The sequence below is a fragment of the Planococcus citri genome, chromosome 3 (assembly GCF_950023065.1).
Source record: "Planococcus citri chromosome 3, ihPlaCitr1.1, whole genome shotgun sequence".
Lineage (NCBI taxonomy): Eukaryota > Metazoa > Arthropoda > Insecta > Hemiptera > Pseudococcidae > Planococcus > Planococcus citri.
The window spans coordinates 34,317,305-34,340,617 of NC_088679.1; the positions used below are offsets into that span (position 1 = coordinate 34,317,305).

The window sequence follows — 23,313 nt, forward strand, 5'->3', positions numbered from 1 at the left end:
TTTCTAGACATAAATTTACGTACCTACCTATCGGTTTAGCCTAATTTTTCATCTCTGATTTTTTTTCTCAGACCCCCTTAGGCCTTTATATTTTATCTACTATGTGTAAAGCTTTTTTTTTATTGATTTTCAAACCTCGACATTTTCATTAAATAAAATTTTATGGTACGCAGTTTTGTCAGCACGTTAGAACATCATCGGACGCAAACAATTTCCAAGGTTTTGCTCATACTGTAAATTGAAATTAGTCGCGTTGCAAAGCCTGTTTGGTCAAGTCGTGCTCGTGTCTGTACAATTTATCTTCCAGTGAAATACAGCAGAATAGATACAATTTTGCAAGATGATTCGAAATTACGTTGTAAGTACGCAAATAAGTACCTACTATAGATTCCATAGCGTGGTTATTTTTATACTCATATGACCTTTATTTCGCTTTATTGATTTTCGTCGTGTGCCGAAATTCGTCTAAGCTTATTTTGAAAGCTGTTTGTTTACAATTAAAATTGTTACGATATCAATCGATGAAAGGGACACGACGGGGTATCAATCGAGATCCCTATTCCCTGTTGCGATGAACAACCTATCTAGATATTTAATTTAGTTAGGTACTATGTATTTAAGGATGTGGGCACCACTGTTCTTTAATTCGAGTTATGATAAAAAATTGGAAAAATCTGTTACACTTTCTACGATGCTCGAGCCACGAGTCTATATTTTAAAGAATAAAAATTCGTAGATGATGCGTATGAATAGATACCTTACCTACTAATGAACATTTTTTTTTTTTTTTTTCGTTAGTATACCTTTTGCTCATTAGGTATTCACTAATGAGTAAGTATTTCTTGTTACTTGAACAAAAGATTTTTTGGAATTTTTTGACATTTGTCGTTTCAACGGTAGGCCTCTTTCTTTTCTTCCATAAAAGCGATTCCGACGTATTGGCGTCTCTTTATGGTCGATTTCTATGGTTTTGTTGAATGTATTCGTCTTGTTCGCACCCCACGATGGGCGCAGCATGAGTAGTCCGAATGTCTCACGAGATACGAATTTCATTTCTCTGTTTCATATCAAATTTGTCGGAAGTACACGTTCAGTGTTCTAATTGCATTTTTCATAAGTACATTAAATTCCTATCCTATTTATACATTTATAGGCTTATCTCATGAAAAGCACGCAGTTGGTTTCCATTATTTAGTATTTTTGGGTAGGCCCCTGTCTATTCTTACAGAAATGCCAGTCGTGACATATGACATATTAACTGTGAAAAAACATAGAACTGTGACATTTTGAAATGAATTTGGATTTTTTAAATTACTTATGGACCGTCCTCGCCTTGTCATTCTGGAATGTTCAGCAGTACCAGTAGGTGCCTATGAATAAATTAGCATGAAAAGGGGAAAGGAGAATTATTGTTCTTTAATAAATTTTAAAAAAATATTTAGATAAGATATGTACTTAGGTACAAACATTTTAAATTTTCTTTTCCAGAAAATTATCGTTCAGAAAACTTGCCCTTGTTTGGTTACAAAATAAATATTAGCTAGGTCTAGGTATCTATCACTTTTTCAAAAAATGTTGTCCATTAAAAAAAAAAAAAAAAAAAACTATCGGTACAAACGTTATAAATGTGCATAAGTAATTTACAATAATTTTAAAAATACATCCAGTTGAAGGTCATCGAATGTTTTAAAATTTGTTCAACTTGAACATTCCAGAGTTTCACAACGAAAACAACATCTGTCATCTCCTAGGCAAAAGTCGTGAATAACTCGAATAAATTAATTTTATTTTTATTTTCAATTGAGTAATAATTGCATCTTTTAATTTCAACACAAACAGGAAAACACACAATTTGTGATCGATGATGATGAATTTTTACTTTCTCGAGAAAATTGATGTTTTTAACATAATTGCATAATTTCCATTCAAATAATTGTGAAACAAGTACCTAATGAAACTACGTAATTGTCGATAGCAAATTACTCAAATGTTGGGTTCCCATTTCACCCATTTATTGAGCATTAAGCATGAATTTATAGTCCCTAAATGATTACTTTAATCACTTAAAATATTTCATTTTCATCACTACACAACAAATTTAGTTTCAATAAAATTATTTTGTCACAACGTTCTCTTTAAACAAAAATTTTCAACTTATGATCAGGAAAATTAATCCCATGAAGTCTTTTTTTCCATTTTTATCCTTTTCTGTATCTTATGCAACAGATAGCATACCTAACGAAAGCAGGTACCCACCTAAATTACATGCTTATGATTATAAAACTATATCACTGTTTTTTTCTCTCATAGGCAATCCCAACAACTAAAAGAAACCCAAATTTCAACGTAGCAGAATGGGGAACAACTTTACGAGAAGCTATGAAAGGTTTGGGAACCGATGAGGATAAAATAATCGAAGTATTGACGAGCTGCAGTGGCTCTCAAAGACAAGAACTCGTACAATTTTTCGCTCAAGAATTGGGCAGAGTAAGTAATAAATCTAATAAAACAATCATCATAATTATACACGCCTAGGTCTAGTATGTAGTACGATATACTAGCTACTTAACTGTCGAAAACATTGTGTTTTTTACGATATTTTACATTTTTGAACTTACGATTTTTTGTGCAGAACCTTGAAGATGATCTGAGAAGCGAATTGGGAGGAAAATTTGAGAGTTTAATTGTCGGTTTGATTACTCCACCGGCGCAATATCTCGCTCGACAATTAAATAAAGCCATGGATGGTCTGGGTACTAATTCGAACGTTCTTATTGAAGTTATATCTACCAGGACTAACGAAGAAATGAAGGATGTAGTTGAAGCTTACGAATCAAGTTGGTATCTCATTTGATCGCTTACTTATATATCTTCGCAATATACTGAACCGATTTCTAAAATATAAAAATCCATCTATTAACATCATTGAAAAATATAATTATTTTTACAGTGTACAATCGACCATTGGCTGAACATTTATGCAGCGAGACATCGGGAGATTTCAGAAAATTCCTCACTTTGATAGTAACGGTAACGAACTTGTTAAAAGTTCACATTTGTACTGAATATTTTTTATTAAACTGTCTAAAAACAAAAATATTAATTATTTACTTTTCCATTCAACAGGGAGTTCGTAATCCTCCGGGTAACATTGATGAAAGCAGTGCTCAAGCATTAGCTGAAGAATTATACAACGCCGGTAAGAATGAAATCTTCGCGATTGATTTTTCAAGCTTATTTGATTCAATGATTTGTCGACATGAATTCATTTCATTGTTCAGGTGAAGGAACAGCTGGAACTAAAGAAGAAGTGTTCAATAGAATATTATCTCACGAAAGCTACGATCAGTTAGCGTTGATATTCGAGAAATATAAAAGTGTATCAGGACACACAATTGAACAAGCTTTAAATTCCGAAGTATCTGGTGACTTGAAAGAAGCTATGCTGGCAGTTGGTAAAATATAAAAAATATTCTCACCTTTCTATCCATAATAATACAACATATATACCTTTGTATTAATCCAAATAAACGTACTTTGCCTTCGATTAGTCGAATGTGTCCAGAGCCCACCGGAATACTTCGCAAAGCAACTCAAAAAAGCTGTAGAGGGTGCCGGAACTGATGATTCGTCTTTAATTCGTATCATCGTTAGTCGTTGCGATATAGATTTGGAAAATATTAAACAAGAATACGAAAGAATTTACGATATTACTTTGGAAAGTTCCATAAAAGTGAGTAATCGTGACTAACCCTAGAATTAAGACACTTCGGCTTCGATTTCACGACAAATCAACACCGCTAACACGATCTGATCGCAAAATTATCCAAAACCCAACATTCAAATTAGTAGTTTAGCGAGCTTATTACAAATTATTCTTTACTTTTTTCCAGAGCGAAACATCGGGAGATTACAAGAAAGCGTTGCTAGCCCTAATTGGAACCCCTTGAATTTAAACCTAACTGCAACTTTTGTCAATTTTTTTTTCAGAGTGAAATAGAAGGAGATTATAAAACCGCTATTTTGACATTAATCGGAGCAGAACCTTGAAGATGAGCTTAATTCAGAGTTGATATTCATTCCAAAGTTGAACCATTAATTTAGCATCAAATGCATTTATGATCACGCTATTCTTTTTCAATTTATATCTACCAATTTTATTCATTTTACGTGGTACTTTTTACTCTCATGTTTCAATCACAATATAACGTAAGAATTATATTTATAGCGCTGCAAAGTATTTCGTAATGAATAAAGTTATATTTAGCGGGAAAAAATTCATTTTTGTCAGAGTACCTGAAATATGGAACAAACAACACTATAAAATTATCAATGCAAACATTTTTATTTCATTTCTACAATAATTTCTGATACTTTAGCGACGCGTGAAAATCGAAAACAAAAAATGCAAACGAAAAAAGTTAAGCGGAACATTGTATAGAATAAAACGAAAAGACGAAATTAAAAATGGAATAACGCGAATGATTTCGAGTCGACTTAATTACCACCACGAAGTCTCAATACCAAATGCAACGTGGATTCTTTTTGGATATTGTAATCCGAAAGGGTCCTACCGTCTTCGAGTTGTTTTCCGGCGAAGATAAGACGTTGTTGGTCTGGAGGGATTCCTTCTTTATCTTGTATTTTGGCCTTGACGTTTTCGATGGTATCGCTAGGCTCGACTTCGAGAGTAATAGTCTTGCCGGTCAAGGTTTTAACAAAAATTTGCATACCTCCTCTCAGACGTAGGACCAAATGAAGGGTCGACTCTTTCTGGATATTATAGTCGGATAACGTACGACCATCTTCGAGTTGTTTGCCGGCAAAAATTAGACGTTGCTGGTCAGGAGGGATTCCTTCTTTATCTTGAATCTTCGCTTTAACGTTTTCAATAGTGTCGCTAGGTTCGACCTCGAGCGTGATGGTTTTGCCGGTTAAAGTTTTGACGAAAATCTGCATACCTCCTCTTAAACGAAGGACCAAATGTAAAGTTGATTCTTTCTGAATGTTGTAGTCAGATAAGGTTCGACCGTCTTCGAGCTGTTTACCGGCGAAAATCAAACGTTGCTGGTCGGGAGGAATGCCTTCCTTATCTTGGATTTTGGCCTTGACATTTTCGATGGTGTCACTAGGCTCAACTTCGAGTGTAATCGTTTTACCCGTTAAAGTTTTCACGAAGATTTGCATACCTCCTCTCAATCGGAGAACTAAATGCAACGTCGATTCTTTCTGTATATTGTAGTCAGAGAGAGTTCTTCCGTCTTCGAGTTGTTTGCCAGCGAAAATGAGACGTTGTTGATCGGGAGGGATGCCTTCTTTATCTTGTATTTTGGCTTTCACGTTTTCGATCGTATCGCTAGGTTCAACTTCGAGAGTGATTGTCTTTCCGGTCAAGGTTTTTACGAAAATTTGCATTCCTCCTCTCAATCGAAGTACTAAATGGAGGGTGGATTCTTTCTGAATGTTGTAATCCGAAAGAGTTCTACCATCTTCGAGCTGCTTACCGGCGAAGATAAGACGTTGCTGATCAGGGGGGATTCCCTCCTTATCTTGAATTTTTGCCTTTACGTTTTCGATCGTGTCACTAGGCTCGACTTCCAAAGTGATGGTTTTACCAGTCAACGTTTTTACGAAGATCTGCATACCTCCTCTGAGACGCAGGACTAAATGAAGAGTCGATTCTTTTTGGATGTTGTAATCGGATAACGTTCTGCCATCTTCGAGTTGTTTTCCGGCGAAAATAAGACGTTGCTGGTCGGGAGGAATACCTTCCTTGTCTTGGATCTTCGCCTTGACGTTTTCGATGGTGTCACTTGGCTCGACTTCGAGGGTGATCGTCTTACCAGTCAAGGTTTTCACAAAAATCTGCATACCGCCTCTCAATCGCAGAACTAAATGTAAGGTCGATTCTTTTTGGATGTTATAGTCCGAAAGGGTTCTGCCGTCTTCGAGTTGTTTACCGGCGAAGATGAGACGTTGTTGATCGGGTGGGATGCCTTCTTTGTCTTGTATTTTCGCCTTAACGTTTTCGATCGTGTCGCTTGGCTCAACTTCGAGCGTAATCGTTTTGCCGGTCAAGGTCTTTACGAAAATCTGCATACCGCCTCTCAAACGAAGAACCAAATGCAACGTGGACTCTTTCTGTATGTTGTAATCGGATAAGGTTCTACCGTCTTCGAGCTGCTTTCCGGCGAAGATGAGACGTTGCTGGTCGGGAGGGATACCCTCTTTATCTTGAATTTTTGCCTTAACGTTTTCGATCGTGTCGCTGGGCTCTACCTCAAGGGTGATGGTTTTACCAGTCAACGTTTTTACGAAGATCTGCATTCTTCTGAAACAATAGAAACGAACGCACGATTAATTAAATTACACACAGGCACGAACTAAAATATTAATCATCAAAGTACATAATGAATACGTCATGTAAATATTAGTTCAACTCTCACGATAAAAATTACGAGAAATTATACGATGGCTAAAATGAAAATAACTTATGACTCGCGATAATTCGAAATTCATTATCATAACACAATAGTAGATTAAAGGTAAGATTTTCGAGAACTCTTTCCAATATACAATATACCAACCTGCAATAGAAAACCTATCTAGAATTCACGTATACGTTTCACGTTCAAGTTCAACGAAAAATAATTTTAAATCTCAAACACGAAAGTTAAGAACAAGAACTACACCGATTATAATTTCAATGACTTATGAATGCAATTTAAATGGTTTCGTTTAAAAGAAACCACTATCACGTGATCAGCTGTTTACTGTAAGTCTGTATACGTAATGGAAATTTACTGAGCAACATTCGATTCGACAACTTATTTCATCATCCAATGGAACATTCTGGTATTTAACGGAAATACCAGCTGATAGCTCACGAATCCCTCAGCAAATCTGTAGTTCGTTACATATAGCAACATGAAATTCAGATTTCATTCCATTTCATTACTGAACAAAACCCAATAATACTCAAAGCCTAGGTTTTCCCAGTTCTATTCGAAGTTTAGGCCCTTGGATGGTTCCATTTTTAAACACACCATAATGGAAAAACATAAGTACCGTTAGCTTTAGCCTAACGTAAAGAATGCCAAGCAGCGGAGTGACGTAGCAGCTGATACCGAGAAATGACTGCGCAATATGGCGTACGAGGTGCGACGATGATGGACAAAGACAAAGGAAATATCACATTTAACACGCGAACAATAAATAATTAGGAAATAATCGAATTAATAATACCTGAGAGGCTGAGAATGAAAATCAACATGAAAGTACTGTTAGTAGCGCATTTCAGACATAGAAATGAAGGAAATACACTATATGACGCAACAACGCATTGACAAGGAATATGATCAAAAATTTAACTATAATACGTGGAATAATCGAAGGATTCGAGAAAAACTAATATTAGATTGAAACTCGAGGAAATGAAGACAAAATTATTGTTATACAGACCATTATTACTAATTTAATGATAATCTTATGAGCCTACTCGCAGTTCAGAAAAGATCGCGGAACAAAGGAAATTGACCTCGGGACCTCGAATACAGCTAAACTATCTAAATTTACAACAACTTTGCAGAATATTTACCTTGATTACGATAACTTGTAGAAAAATTGAATAAATGTAAAATTTTACTAAAATAACGAGAAACAATTTCGGTTCTTTCACAAAAACTACAAACAAACTGCAAAATTAAAACGCGATAAGTACACTTCAACGGTCAATAATTCTTTGTTCGTTGTTCGAAAAAAATATTTCTTTTGCGTTGTGTTTTCTCTTTCTTCCCCACTCTACCACCACTACTACAACTTTCAGCTGATTTTGTTTTTGTTTTGTAGAATATTGAGAGTTTGCGAATTGGCACTTTTTGAATCGATGAAGCATCAAATTTCACTTTTTTGAAATATTTTTTTGCAACTCTGGTAATGTGGTATTAAAATTCATTAAATCATGTAATGAAAAATTGTTTTTGATGTTAAAATTTGTATCGAATTTGATTCATTTTTAAAAAATTGAATTTGTAAAGGGAGGAGTCTATTCTAGTACAATGTCAATGAGAAAGGAGAAATACATTATCCTAGAATAGCTTCTTCTACATGTTTTCCTTTCAAAAATAAACATCAAACAGGTTTATCAATTTTTCGTTAAAATTTTGGCGATTTTATGATGTAATTAATTACGACTGAGTCATTTACCGTAACTTTGAACCTGTTATATAAATCAATATCTATTCACAGTCGCAATTTTACTTTCTATGAGTAGATTTCGTCAACATCTTGTACGTTTTTTTCTCAACCTTGACCATGAAAAGGTATTCGAGTAAGGAAGAACCACTCGGAAAAATTTGATGAACATGGACAGCTTGATTGTCTATACGATTGCAGCATGCGTATTTTATGGTACCATTGCTTGGTATGTCATTTTTATTGCTCAAGATTCTAGTATACTGTCGATTAAGTTACTTACAATTCGTAATTCTTTCGAACAACCTTCAAACTCGATATGCTATGATCCTATATCGTTCAGTATCTTCATTCGTCTTTATGGCGTTTTAATTGTTACAGGGTTCTACCCAAAGTTTTGAGCTGGATTATCAAGAGGAAATACCACATAGAAGCCCAAATCGGCAGAATCAGCTTTCCATATTTCACTTTACACGATGTTTTAATCAAGAAAAATGGATTTTCGATTGTAAGCGTTGTATTTTCAAATACTAGTCGTTACTCGACGGTTTTTCAATGTGGGAATGTTTACAGCACATCGACAAAATTGGGTTTCGTAGCAGTTTTTTAAGCAGCGAAGTATCGAAACTTTTATGCTTGGTCATATGCGATGTACGTGTGAACAAAGATGTCACCTCTAATTCTTCCGATGATTTCGATCAACAAGTTGAAAGCGTTTTGCGTCGTAACGATATCTCATTTCATAATCAAAAAATTCCCCCCGTGATCATCACTTTTGCCCAAGTACTGAGCTGTTTTCATCTGCTATATTTTTACACAAACTGTACGATATTGATGTCCTTTTTTTTTTTGGTAGTTTTTAGCCATTCATATACGCAGCATTACAGCTATGTTGTTGAGACCAGAATCACCAGAGTGGCTTCTACATGCGTCTGCCAATGACGTACAATTGGACGGATCTCTGGTGCGAAGTGCTCGAACATTGTTAGTAAATGTTACAATGACCTCTGCAAGTGCGAAATTACTCAGACACGCGCCTACATCTGTCGGCACCAGACCTACAAATCCTATTAAAACGCAATTCGCAACTTGCCTCGCTGAAGTTTCGGTATCGCTTGGCATGGAGTTGACTTTATTAGCTCAGGGGCCATTTTCTGTAGAGGTATGTTGATTTTAGTGTGGAAAAATATAACAATATTGCAGTTGATGAGCTGCTTGATCGTTTATTTCTTTTCAGAAATTATGTATCGCTTTGGAAAATATGAAAGCCGTAATCAACGATGGTTTTTATGGGTTTGTCGAGCAAAGATATCAAAATATAACTGGAGTACCAAATAGAAACATATCTGCTAAGAGGTTCACCGATATCTCCGAAGCTTACGAATTACTTCATAATCTATCTCCCATCATTCCAAAAGTACTAATGTCAAATTACCTATGGCTAAGATTCTATTGTTCACCGATTAATGCGAAATGATTCGTAGATTGCATTGCTAAAAATGAAAAAATCAATATTGACCGGAATGAAGGATAATATAAATACAGAAATGAATGCTATGTTTCAAAAATTTCAAATCAAGACTTGTTTCATTCCAAATATATCAGCTTATCGAGAATTCAGTAAGCTTGGGGTTTTTGATTGAATAATTCAAGACTAAATTAAGGCAGGTGGAATTTTCTGTTTTTTTCTTATTTTTTTTTTAGATGAAAAATCATCGTGGCCTCATCTTGCAGTGGATGTTATGATCGATGGAGTAGATATTAGAAGCAGTAAAGAGAAGATTCTAAATTTACAAGAGCTTAAATTTGATGCAAAAGTGAGAAACTATAATACACAACATTTTAACGCCTGCAAATCGACCTATGTAACTTATTCATTCATTTTCTTCGTAATATTTTATAGATGGAGAAAAAATTTATGGCAGTAAGTGCATCTCTGAATACATTCTCTTTCTTATACAATCACAAAGAAATACACCATTGGCTGACTACTAATTTTGGTTATTTATCTTCTACGAATTCGGTAAGTTTTTAAATTCTCCATTTTTAATTAATTGAGAATTCCAGTTGATGAATTCATTTTTATGTTTTTCAATCAAACAGACAAACACTTCTAGTCCATTGAAGAAAAAAAATACTCTAGGCAAACGATGGTTCGATTATTTCAACATCCAAATCGAAATACAGTTGTGTAACGTAACAACATTGATAAAACTATCCTCCGATTTCTTATTAGGCTTTAATAATGTTAAGTTCCTATTAAACTGTGATACTGTTTGTGATGATGGTACGTAGAACCCTTTCAAAACACTGCCCTAGACATTGAGATGATTTTTAATTGTTGGTTTTTTTGCAGAGAGAGGCGACGTTTTTAATACAAATAAATATTACTCTCAGTTACCGTTGAATTTACGTCAGAAAAATTGGTCCTGCGAATTTCAATTGGATTCAATTTGGGCAGATTTGAATTACGATCACGGCGTGGTTGGATTGCCGCAATTCCAAAAATATCATTATTGGGGTACTCCTCTTTGGCTCGGAGCTGCGTTGATTAAAATGAAAGGCTGCTTACCTCCGAAAACACCTCGTTTGCAAGTTATGTTCGATAACGTGCAATTGGAGTGGAGTCCTCCGCTATCTAGTTTTTTAAATCAAGTGTATAGGTATGAATCAGTCCATTCTTAAGCTTCTGAGAGAAGATCCACGTTGTATTCATATTCTAATTTTTGAACCTAGTTGCTGTTGTGATTATCGATTAGTGAAAATGCCTGTGACGAAAGACAAATCCAAGTTGAGATTAGAAAATCCGGATGCAATTTCCGCAGTCGCTTGTAGCGTCAGTGTCGCCAATGTGAATTTATTTCTCATCGCTGATAAAAAAAGTGATTACTTCGTGTTTTTTGTTTTTTTTGTTTCAAGTCATTGTTTTTCTATCGATAATCTTATTTCAGTTTGCATTGCTGTGCGCATTGATTCTATTTCTTTCATGAGTGATGCTTCCAAATTATCTTCTGCGTTTGAAGGAGTGAAAATGGCTTCCATTATTCCCACAAAGCATCATTTTGTTTGTGTTAAATCTGAAGATGTGAAAGTAAGTTATACTCGTACGAGTGTTCAAAACGTGAACAAATCTGAGCATTTCGAGTGACTATGTGAATGTTTTTGTAGAATGCTTGTTTTTCTTTGAAATCTGCAATATTCGAGTGGAGAAACCAGAATAAAAAAATTGAATTGACTGATGAAATTGATTTTTGTTGGAGCACCAATCTGCACCTGAAGCTGTTGACCTTGTACTCTGATATGAAAGAAACTTATTATCGAATTGCAGGTAATAATCATTGTTTCAATTGGGAAATAATATTTAAAATGTCATTTTGAAACATTCTCACTTACGTAAATTATTGCTAGGTCCATCGGAAATCAAACATTTTAACAACGAAGAAAACACCACCCAGCCATCTGCATCTTATTTGAAAATCACTGTAAGAGGAAAATGTCGCATCGGAGTAAAAATATCATCAAACCAGCAAATATTATTTTCCAGTGGTTAGTGAAAATAAGCATTGAAAAACGATTGTTTATGAATAACCACAATTTGCTACTGAATTTTTTCATCGTTTTTATAGAAAGCATCGTGCTGCGAAAAAATGTCTCTCAGCTGCGACTGGAATGCCCCTCTTTTAGAATAGCTGTTGATAACCACAACATTTTTACCGTTGATGGCTTCCTCTTGATTCGTTTACTAGATAGTGAAATTTTGAAGGCCGAACGATCAAACGCCGAAGGATTTGTATTGGCTACGAATACTGTTTGGTACGAAAATACGTATTCTTAATTTCTTTACGGAGATCAGAATGAAAAGGACGATTTTTGTTGCAGGGAAGTGAATATATCTTCATTGAAAGCAGTATTTCCCTACGAGCATAATTTCTGCGTGACATTTCACAGCGAATTTCTCACCATTGTCAAATGGCTCAGACTTCTTCATAAAAAGAGCAAAAATGCGAACAAGATGTTACCAGGCGATATTATCTTCAAGGTTTGTCACACATATTTTCTTTTCTGCGATCATAATATATCGAATAATAATTGAAAAATTCGTTTCAGGTGAAAGATTTTCTATTTGAAATGAGCGACGATCCATTTGAAGTGAGCTTACGTGATAATTACGAACTATTGGCTGACGAGTACGAAGAAAGCATTAAACGTGAAAAAATGCTCGACGAGAGGGTAAATTAGACCTTTTTTAAAATCATAATTTAAAAAATAATTTCTCTTATATGATTTTCTTTTCTGATTCAGCTTGCTAAAATGTACAAAGAAAAGCCATTTTTACCTGCTGGAAAAGTCGAAGAATTGCACGCATCTTTACAAAAGATAAACGCTCAGATATACGTACAAAGATCAAAACAAATGAAATTACAAGCGCCAATTCGAACCAGGCTTTTCGCTTGGTTGATAACAGACTTGGAAATTAATTTTATGGCTGATCCTTCCATCATGGGAAACGAAAACGTGGTTCGAATTTTAGCCGAAATTGATCCAGAAAGGCGAGTCCAAGCTCTCGAATAATTTTCCTATCTTAATTTACGTGTGAATTTAATTTTCTTATTTTCGTTTCTCAGCCCATGGCCAATAGACGGTATAGAATTTACGACTCTGTGGTGCAGATTTATCGCAGCTAGTTGCAAAGAGTGGAAATTCCAATTGCGAGACTTTCCTCAGCCTTGGGTCGATATAGGAGAGTTACATTTATGGGGAAAACTGGTAGGCGCTGAGCAAGAAGCCACAAAAAGAGCAAAACGAGATGCTGTTATTGAACTCGGAGATCCTTATGGTGAAGTAACCATCGAAAGGAGTATGACGTCGTTGAAATATTATCACGATTTCAATTGCGAAGTTGATAGGTTTAGTTACGCATTTGGACCATGCTGGGAACCTGTAATATCACAGTGTAACTTAGGTACGAAGCTTCGCCGTGTGTTTAATTTTATTTTAATTTTTCTGTTTCATGATTGACCATTTTGGTTGCAGCTTTTTCGAAAATCATAAGTTCGAGTAAAGATCCGAGTCCTCCTTTGCCATTTTGGGATAAAATTCGTTTAATTTATCATGGCAGATTGACGATGTGTATTCGTCAATTGACCTTCTTATTGCATGCTTCTTTAGACCCTTATAATACGACTGAAGAGATGGAAGTGACTTGGAATGATCTCGTTATGGATTGGACAAACGGTATGGTCTAATACAGATCAAGTTATCGAGTTTAAAAATTATGAAAACTTATATTTTTGTTATTGTTTCCAGCTAAGTTCATTTTCAAAGGCAACCTCGAAGTATACGTAAGGACAGCTTCGAAATACGACGATTGCAGATTACTTTACTTACCGAATTTGAAATTAACCATGAAATTGAAATGGAATTGTAACGGCGATATTAATGATCATCATTCCGTTATGCCCTGCGCTCCTGATAAACTACCCGAATACTCGAGTAACCAAGAACACGACTCGTTTCGAGCTTTTCGTTCGCAAAACGTAAATCTTACATTGAACTTGGAAACTAAACCCTCTGGAAATGCTATTCGAGCTTCAGAGTGTCCGGTTGCCTCGTTATTCAGCAGCACATTGAGGTATCGAATTTCAAACTTCTCTTGAAGTGTTTCTATCCGACGATTTATACTGATGTTTGATTAGATGGTTCGAGAGCTTGAAACTAATTTTATCTGGAGTTACCAGACCGACCAGAAGAGGACTTGTGTTTAATAACCTACGTCCTAGGAAATTATCGCTGAATAGGCATTATAAAAAAGTCAACTTATATTTTTCATTGCATCGGTTCCAAGTTCATTATTGGATGTCATTTTCTAGACAGCGTGGCTTGGAATTGGTTGGACAGAAGTTCACTTTTGGATCAGGTTTGTATCCGAGTTTCAAATTTAGTTCGAATATACAAATTGGCATTATTCTTCATTCTTGTACGTAGAATACTCGTTGAACTTGGTGGCCATTGATGATGGATTACGTCATAGACCAAGAGCTATGTGGTCCATATCGTATATGAATTGCGAACTCAACGACGCCGAGGTTTGGCTCAAAAGTGCTTTACAAATCGAAGATAAAAAAGAAGTACGCTTTGTTTGAATCTTTCTGTGTATTATCTCAAGGCACTAATCTTACTAATGTTGTAATTTCCGCAGCAAACCCTACACCTGCAACAACCAGTTGAAAAATGCTATTTTCTGAGCGTTAGTAAAGTACGTTATGGCAGAGAACCAGCTTTACCTAATTCGTTGGCTAGTTTTGGACCAAATCGTCAAACCAGTAAAGATGACACACCAACTCATCGACTCGAAGTCGTACTTTTAAAAGGCGCTTGGACGCCGAGAAATCGCGATATTATTTTCGCCTTGTACGATTCGTTTAGAAAAACTCAAGTAAGGGCTAGTCCATTTCACGTATAGAGTAACATAGAGTTTCGTAAACATTCGAGTGTTTTTATGTTCAGCAATTGAAGAAAAATTTATCAACGGCTGCTTTGAAAGGATTCCGATGTCCAGACTCGTCGACCACACCGATTAAAACTAGAAGTCGTAGTATTGAAAGCCAGGTTCCTCCAGGATCTCCCATCCAAGTACGACAAATATATTTTATCATAAAACTGTTCCAAGTATGAATATAATGCAATATTTTATTTTAGCCTCAAAATCCATCTGTTATGGTGCAAGAGACACCTTCACCTATGAGTAAATTGCAATCTGGTCACGCGGCCTCCATGCTTCAACAATTAATCGCCGAAGCGGAAAATAAAGCAGTTGTGTTTAGCGACGATTTATCAGTCCAAATGAGAGAACAATATCTACAAGGACTGGCCTCCTGTCAAGAAGATGACGTCGTACATAAGAATTGGTCAAGTACGATCGAATTCTAAAAACACGAATGTTGATTAATTAATGGTTTTAATGTACCTGGGCATTTCATCTTTGCAGTTAATTTAGTCAACAGTCAGGTTTTATTGAAAGGTTGTGAGACGAAAGGGTACGTTATTATGAGCACAGCTAAGGCAGAAATTTTGAAGAAAATACATCGCCCTGTATGGAAAGATAGAACTCTTGTTTCAAAAACTAGCTGGGTTGGGTCGTTGGAATGTATGCAATATTATGCTACCGTCAGCGCTAATGATACTTTAGATGGTGAATATTTCATTTCGACGAATTACAAAACTTTGCAATAACAGCCGATTTATTCGATTATCGCTTTATTTTATAGAAAATATAATGTGGCTTTCTGTGGATAATATACAAGAAAAAGAAGCCGGATCAACGGTTATCGCTGATTTACCAGATCTGCCGCATTTAGTAGGTAGTGGCCAAAGTGTTGGTGGAGTTGTCAGCGAAACAGTTGGAGCTGGAGGAAATGTAAATGAAAATTCACCTCTACAGGTAGGTTTTCTAGCGGTCCTGAGTCTCATTCCCTTCTAAAATTTTAATTCAAATTCGTTGTACTCAAAAAGTTACGTACAAATTTATATTTTTGCATATTCAGTAATAAATTAATTTGATTTTATTTAGTTGCAACGTATCGTATCGAGATGTAAATGCGAATTTTTCTACGCCGGTTACGGTGAAACGAGCTTAGATCCAAGTATATTGGATGAAGTACCCCCTCCTCCTGCTGAAGACAGCGGTACTCCTTGGGAACGTCAAGATAAAGCCGTAGATGCGTTCACTCTTATGCATCACGATTTGGATGTTTGCACTAATTCTCTCCAGGTAGATAATGTTGAAAATATGAGGTCAAAATTGAAATGAAAGATCATAGTTTTTTTTTACCTGTTTTCAGTACGCAATGATCTTGGATATTGTTAATAATTTATTATTGTACGTCGAACCACGCCGTAAAGAAGCTTACGAAAGACTGCAAAGAATGCGTTTCCAATTACAATTGCAAAGTGTTCAAGACCAACGAAAACCAATCCAACAATTACAGAATTTAATTAGGTAAATGCATAAAATATGTCTCGGTTTGAAACTCGAAAAGAATGTTATCTGTTTTGAATATAACGATATACCTACTTTTCTTCTTCAGGAGTTTGGTTGCGAAGCTGAAGAGACTCGAAAAAGAAATATACCTCGTTCAGAAAACTATTATCGAAGAAAACAGCGTAGATTTATTTTCAGAAATAGAACACCTGGAAAGAGAGGTACACTTATATCACATTGGTCACTAACCCTTGACGATGTTTTATTACCGATGCTTTTTCATTGGTTAGATAAACGAATGTAAAGAACAACTGAACTCCAATAGCGAAGAACTAGACATGATGTTATCGTGTTACAAAGAGACTCAACTAATGGCTAGTCAGAAGGTGGATACGTTGAGAGGTGATAAACAAATAATGGCCGTCCGAACTAGCGAAATTTGCTTCAAACATGCGCAATGGCGATTGACCGAAGCCGATGGACAGTTGGGAATTGCGGATTTGGTCCTCAGTAATTTTCTGTAGGTGGTTGATTATTAAATTCCCCGTCTTTAAAAATACTTGAACGAATGTCATTTTTATCTTCAGGTATACCAAGGTATCCAAGAATGACGACTCAGTTGAACATTTATTAGAACTAGGATACATTAGAATGACTAATTTGTTAGCAAATGAGCCTTACAAAGAAGTAATTTTTCCCACCGAAATACAGAGCAACATGCCTGTTGCTAGAAAAGTAGGTTTGATTGTGATTTGTAATTTGAATATTTGAATCATCCATAAATTATGATTTTTTTCACGATGCAGAGAGCAGTTCGTATGTTTTGTCGAGAAAAGGCTCCAGTGGGAGGTATTTCGGTCAAAGAGCATTTTGAAATCAACGTAGTTCCTTTTACAATAGGTAAATCAGTACTTGATGTGTTGTAAAGTTGAATTATTCAACTTTTAAAACGTAATTTTTTTTTACAGGCTTGTCTAAAAAATTCTACGATACGATGCTGAAGTTTTGTTTCCCCGAGAGGGATACGGATAACATAGAAGGTGATGCATCTGAAGACTCCGAAAGTTCAGGGAGCAGTGGCGGTAATCCCAGTAAAAGAAAATTGAATAGCAACGAAAAGCAAAAAAAATGGAAAGAAACTAATTTCTATGTTCCAATGATAATGAAAGACGACGTAGAAAAAATGAAGGTAAAATCAGAAATCGCTCAAATGTTCGAGGATTTTTTTATGCATTTTGATGATTTTTTTTTCAGGAAAGAGCCGAGAAAAATAAATTATTCATTTATATCAAAATCCCAGAAGTGCCAGTCAGAGTGAGTTATAAAGGAAATAAAGAAAAAAATATCGAAGATATTCGTGATTTTAGTTTGGTAATACCTACTTTGGAGTACCACAATGTTACATGGACTTGGCTAGATTTATTCCTAGCTATGAAAAATGACAGCAAACATGTTATTTTACCTCAGGTAATTTTAATTTTACACAATGCAGAAAAATTGTAATTTGGTTTACAAGATATTTATCAATAATTTTCGCAGGCAATAAAACAAAAATTACAAATCAAAGTGAGAACGGGATCTTGCGAAGAAGGATCCTCTCCCCAGGAAGAAGATAAGGCGAAATTACTCTTCGGCACTAGAGTGATGGTAAATTTAATTTTACGTTACTTACTTACTAACAAGTACATATTATTGTAATGAAAATTTTACTGTAATCTCGTTTTTTATTTTTCAGCCTAATGAACCAAAAGGTACCAAAAAAACAGGGATTTTTAAATTACCGAAATAAACATATTTATCCCATCATACTTAAGCTGCACAAAACGTTTATTTACCATCTACTGATTATCACCGGTATCTTTATTATTTTATGTTCGTGTTGAATGCGAATTTTTTATTCCGTCGCGAAATTTACGTTAGGCCGAACGAATTCATTACCACTAATTTTTATCGTTATTGTAAACGCTGCTGGAACGGCAACTTTCAAGGGAAAAAGTCATTGAAACCTGATTTTTTTTGAACTGTGTCAATTTTTTTTCATGTTTTTAAGAAACAGAGAATGTATTGGAATATTCAGCCAGTTTTTAAATTACTTAGTATTTATTTGAATGAAATCATCTTTTTATAAAATATATTTGTTCACTGTGTTTCATTTTATAATTTTCGCGGCGTCTTTAATTTTTATAAATTCATTAATGAAGTACTACAAGCGTACACAGTCTAGGCTTCGCTAACGGTGTCGTGTCGACCGGCCAGTCTATTCTCTTCTACAAACTCGCTTTTCAACCTGTCTTACTGAATCATTACCTAACGCAGTAAATTTTGCATCGCAAAATGTTACAATTTTCCAGGTTCATTTCAGAACATTTTTATCTAAAACGTTGTTAAAAAGGTGACCTTCGTTAGAAGAATAAATCGTTACCGATTCAATGCTTCTTGAGCTGTCAATGTGTTTTATGTTTAGAAATAGATAAATGAATAAGAATAATTACTTGGGATTTGAACAGTATTTACTCATCGGTTGGGAAAAATTTTCGTTCTGCGAATTTTATTTGCGTCGATTTATCATAAAGTAGGTACTTCTGAAATTTTCCATCATAATGATTATTTTTTTTATCGTTTATTCCGTTGGAAATTTCAAACAGAAAATTAAACGATCTTGCAATTCATGTTTATGACTTACGACCGTGAAATTTAAGGGTAGTGTTTTTGATCCAATTTCAGCATCGAGAAAGAGAATACTGAATCATTAATTCTTTGCATTTCAGCTGCATTACATAATCGCATATGGAGCTCGCCTAATAGGTAGGTAGGTACTAGGTAGTCATTCTTTAGACCATGATAGCGACTCATACATATTCTGTTTAGAATAAAAGCAAAATGGATTTAATATTTAATACATTCGTTGCAGTGAAATTCAATCTGCTATCGATTTACGCTGATAAAGTAAAAATGTAAACATCTGCAGTGGTGCGTGCTAATCTATTAATTATCGAGCCACGTAACATTGTGGTAATCCTTTTCATCATTAAAAATAATACATTTCGTAATTTTCAAACCAATTTCGCGACTCTACGTGAGAATTTCTTTATTTCAAATCTCTCACGAAGAATCTTTGCTCAAATTCGAAAACTGACTAGAACGTCTTATTACAGTTTCAGGACTACAGAATGAATGAAATCAATAAGACTTTTTTTATTAAGTAACAAGAAATATAAACACATTATAAAATAAATCCAACTACATTCATTCAAATTGTTAAAAATTTAAATATCACCCCATGGTGATTCTTGAGTATGACCCTTGTATTTTTTCTTATAATTTAAACCAGTAACCATAGTAGAACTTTTAGGAAACGCAGTTACACCACCAAACATCGTGTCAGTATCAGGATGAAATCTCATATAATCTTGAATAATATGAAGATTCGGAGGAAGGTCCATATCTTTTAAATTTTCATATGGAGTTACATTGGTACAAGGTGTATGGTAGAATTCGAATACATCACCTAAAACATTGACATACATCATTAAAATTTCAACACAAAAATTGAAGATTAAGCTCTTCAAAATTTAAAAAAATCATACCCAAAGTTTTCATTTTATACAAATTGGAATTCGGTACAGAATGACCAAACGTGTCGCTACATTTCACCAGCAACTTGTATTTCTGATCAGTATCCAACTGATGACTCAATTCAGAGGTTCCAACCACTTCGTTGAAAATTTCACGTATTTCATTTGTCACACCTTGCGGTGGATTGTAAGGAGGAAGGTTTCGTAAAAATCTGACATGAAACACAATTATTGGTAAAAACGCTCATCTTGAAACAAGAAATTTCATAACGTGAATTAATTACCCTCTGGATTGCAACGAGTCAACTTTTGGTTGAAACCCTGCTTTCCTTATGTAATTTTTCGGATTTTTCTTTACTTTTTTGGTACAACCACTCTTGGAACGGACAGGGACCTGCAAAATGAAATGCAAGACATGGTATCACAATGATCATCAATATTCTTTATTAAAAATACAACATCTCAATGTTTTCAACGTAATGTAAATGGTAGTTTAAAAATTCAATTTTTACCACAAAAAACCAAACAGAGGTGACTGCTGAATGGTGGTAAAAACATCTTTTCGTTTTTGTTTTTGAAAGAATTGAAATTTCGTCAAGATTAGTTATAAAATGTTTGGTTTCTAAAAATAATGTTCTTGTTTCGTTTAGCGTTTTCTTTCGTTTCTTATTTTTTGAAACGAGTTTTTGGAAAAGAGCAACATGAAAACAATTCAACACATGAAAAATATGAAGAAATCACCATAAAATAATAATGTTCTTAATGTTTTTTTTTATTTTTTAAAGTTCAAGACTCATTTTCCTGCATTTTGACACTATTTCTAGTGTTTGAAGAAAAAAATGACAATGGAAAAAAACGAAAAATCCATTTCGTTCAACGTTATGATTCGATTTTTGATTTCAACATTTCAAAGTAATAATTAATAACGTTTTGACAACGCTGTAAGGTAATCCTATTTCCGTGCATTTTTAATAATTATAATTTCACATAAATTCAAATTGCACATTCAGTTATTGAAGTAGAACCAAAAACAAAATTAATTAAAATTTAAACGATTAGTCGATCAAACAAAAAAAAAATGAAAAATATAAATCGGCAAAAAAATCTTATCACTTTTTCATTACCTATTTGTTTATCCTATCAATCATTATCAAAAAAATCGTTATCCCTGCATTATTACGAAGGCACTGCACTTATCGATCCAAAATTATGCTAAAAATTCATGAAAAATCAAATTTTTGAAACCATTTCTGATCAAAAAACACTCAAATGTGATGTAACTCACTCATTTCCTTAAAATTTACCATAAAAAAATCACTACCAGCGATAGAATAACGTTCGATCTAAAATGATGATATGATTTCACTAAATTTGTGATAAGAACATGAATGCCGAAACTAAACCGTATGAAGATTGGATCGCGATTAAAACTAATTAAATGAATCATAAAATAGATCATAAATGAGAAAATTCCTCTTACCGTTAATATTTTGGAAGAATTCCATAGTATTTTGGAAAAATTCGAACCAGCGGTCGATAACACATGTCCTATGTACGCCGCCATCACTCAACGTTACTAAATAGAAGAGGTTCTCTCAGTTCTCTCGCGCTTCGATCTTTTCAGATGCCGCGTCCCAGTTCCCTTCTTGCCGCACCAGGATGTGTGACATCACTAGGTGGAGTTCTACTGATTTACACGCATTAAATGAAACTAATGAAAGAACCTGGTGAATTTTACAAATCATTTTCATTTTCTTCCTCAAAAACAGTGTTATGTACAAATTTTTAGATGAATAATTTTGAAGAAGATAATGAATCCTACATAATAAAAAAAAAGAAAACAATTTTTGAGTGAAAATTCATCATTTAACGTTGTTTTAAAATAGGAAGTAGGAGTGGTCCCTTGGTCAATGGTCCCGTCCCGTTTCAAAATTGAAGAAACTACATTTTTCAGAAACTGAAGAATGCCACACATAAACATAATAAGTAGGGCTAGGATTTTTAAGCATTATCAAACACGTTTTAAGCACTATAAAAAGGCAATAAAAATGTGAGAAAAAAGCTAAAAAATGTACATATCAAAATGAAGGTTTTTTCAAACCCAGCAAGATACCTCCCTTAAATATTTATGTGCAACTTGAACCAAAATGAACCAAAAGAAGAAAATGAAAAAAAGGAAAAAACTAAAACTAAAAGTTGAAAAAAATAAATAAAAATTGAAAAATGAAAATGGAATCTGTTATTTTTCAGTTTTTCTTCTCTTGTTTTTTTTTGAACTGATCTTTTTTCAAAAATTATTATTTTTTTCAAAAATATGCAAAAAGTTGATAAATTTTTGTAATTTTGGAACTAATTGCTCCAATTTTACCAATTTTTTACCTAAAAAAGCGCTAACGACGAAAAAAAGCCCCAACCCCCAATAAAGCAAAATTTCTTCCGTTTTGGGCCAAAATAAGCATTCTAAAGCATTGACGCAAAAAAAAAGCACCATCATGCAACTTTCACCATTCGCCTCAGAATGCAATGAATCGCAAAGAATATGTATTTATGCCGTATATGGTGTTGCTACATGCTACAAAAAAAAAGCATTATCATGAAAATCCTAGCCCTAATAATAAGAAAAGAAGAACTCGAATAATGAATTAAAAATTAAAATCCAGCATTTTTCGTCTTAGAAATCAGTTGTATTGAAAAAAATTTTCTCGAATATAGTTAAAGACTGAAAGTGTTTTATCTTGGTGGATGAAAGTTTAGTGTACGTTCATTGTTTTTGTTCTTGAAAATATACCTAAATAAAATGTACCTATGTGCAATTGATTTATTTTTTTCGAAGGAAAAACGAAAAATTGCATCGCTCAATGAGATGCTTTCCACAATGTTTGCAATTTCGAACATTTCTCATTTATTTTTTACTTCATCAATTTGTGAAAAATTATAATAGGTAAGTAATTCCCTGCCAGCAAGAAATATTATGGAATTAAAAATAATTTGTGTCGAAAAAATAAAACGCCCTCATTGGTACTTGATATTAATAATCTAGGCCTATTGTTGTTATTTATTATCAATTAACATAAGAATGGGGTTGATTAATTAAATTGATCGTTTCGAGTTTTACATTTGAAAAAAATGTCGTCTACACGCAGCCAGCAGCATAAAATAGTATAAAAACAATATTCTAAGAAATCGCATTGCTAGAGATGGAGAATGATGTCATGATTTTAGATTTCAAAGAACAATAAAATTTTTTTAAAAAAACGGATGCGGTAGAAAATGAAAATAAAAATTGAAAATACCAGATTTTTAAATAATGATGAGATGAAAGTTCATTTTCGAAATTATTATCAGTTTATTCAATACAGCTTGAAAACAAATTTTTATTTTTAAAAAGTGATTTGGTGATTTCCAATTTGGTGTACGAACCTGGCTTGGCTAAGTAATCAACGATTTCGAATTTTTTTTTAAATGATGAAAAGAACCTATTTTTCAAAAAAAAAGTAAATGTTCATAAATTGTGCTTTCTATCTAATGTAGATTTTTATTTTCCAAACAAAATTCTGCTCAAAA

The 23,313-nt window shown here is 34.1% G+C and overlaps 4 protein-coding genes across 7 annotated transcripts; 2 read left to right on the top strand and 2 right to left on the bottom strand.

The window, feature by feature from the left end:
- Positions 1–151: 151 nt before the first annotated feature.
- Positions 152–4,814, top strand: LOC135840421 (annexin B10-like). 2 transcript variants are annotated; one of them, XM_065356951.1, is made up of 8 exons: positions 152–358; positions 2,311–2,487; positions 2,633–2,837; positions 2,951–3,030; positions 3,127–3,199; positions 3,282–3,455; positions 3,552–3,733; positions 3,894–4,814. In XM_065356951.1, the coding sequence occupies exons 1-8, from the start codon at positions 341–343 to the stop codon at positions 3,948–3,950; spliced, it is 966 nt and encodes a 321-aa protein (XP_065213023.1). In that variant the 5' UTR covers positions 152–340; the 3' UTR covers positions 3,951–4,814. The 2 variants fall into 2 exon arrangements, with proteins under 2 accessions (XP_065213023.1, XP_065213022.1); XM_065356950.1 differs by having other exon boundaries at positions 3,991–4,814.
- LOC135840420 (polyubiquitin-C) lies at positions 4,327–7,778 on the bottom strand. Of its 3 annotated transcripts, none has more exons than XM_065356948.1 (2): positions 7,598–7,778; positions 4,327–6,328 (listed from the first exon to the last, which is right to left on the bottom strand). In XM_065356948.1, exon 2 carries the CDS (start codon positions 6,325–6,327, stop codon positions 4,498–4,500), a length of 1,830 nt encoding a protein of 609 aa, XP_065213020.1. In that variant the 5' UTR covers position 6,328; positions 7,598–7,778; the 3' UTR covers positions 4,327–4,497. The 3 variants fall into 3 exon arrangements, with proteins under 3 accessions (XP_065213020.1, XP_065213019.1, XP_065213021.1); XM_065356947.1 differs by having other exon boundaries at positions 4,327–6,331; positions 7,598–7,777; XM_065356949.1 differs by lacking the exon at positions 7,598–7,778 and adding an exon at positions 6,588–6,728 and having other exon boundaries at positions 4,327–6,331.
- A 349-nt stretch (positions 7,779–8,127) lies between these two features.
- Positions 8,128–18,321, top strand: hob (hobbit). The gene is made up of 38 exons (XM_065356944.1): positions 8,128–8,422; positions 8,575–8,701; positions 8,767–8,976; positions 9,050–9,355; positions 9,431–9,610; positions 9,678–9,813; positions 9,898–10,010; positions 10,097–10,216; positions 10,297–10,480; positions 10,550–10,856; positions 10,930–11,075; positions 11,145–11,284; positions 11,362–11,521; positions 11,602–11,739; positions 11,820–12,006; positions 12,073–12,232; positions 12,301–12,423; positions 12,496–12,743; positions 12,819–13,156; positions 13,228–13,428; positions 13,501–13,825; positions 13,890–14,110; positions 14,179–14,321; positions 14,393–14,629; positions 14,701–14,826; positions 14,893–15,106; positions 15,182–15,385; positions 15,462–15,634; positions 15,764–15,964; positions 16,035–16,192; positions 16,281–16,395; positions 16,465–16,694; positions 16,762–16,909; positions 16,981–17,074; positions 17,143–17,363; positions 17,429–17,641; positions 17,714–17,821; positions 17,910–18,321. The coding sequence occupies exons 1-38, from the start codon at positions 8,358–8,360 to the stop codon at positions 17,961–17,963; spliced, it is 6,774 nt and encodes a 2,257-aa protein (XP_065213016.1). The 5' UTR covers positions 8,128–8,357; the 3' UTR covers positions 17,964–18,321.
- Positions 18,322–19,349: 1,028 nt separating this feature from the next.
- mRpL50 (mitochondrial ribosomal protein L50) lies at positions 19,350–21,384 on the bottom strand. Its single transcript, XM_065356954.1, has 4 exons — positions 21,230–21,384; positions 20,034–20,143; positions 19,762–19,961; positions 19,350–19,682 (listed from the first exon to the last, which is right to left on the bottom strand). The coding sequence occupies exons 1-4, from the start codon at positions 21,311–21,313 to the stop codon at positions 19,441–19,443; spliced, it is 636 nt and encodes a 211-aa protein (XP_065213026.1). The 5' UTR covers positions 21,314–21,384; the 3' UTR covers positions 19,350–19,440.
- Between the last annotated feature and the right edge of the window lie 1,929 nt (positions 21,385–23,313).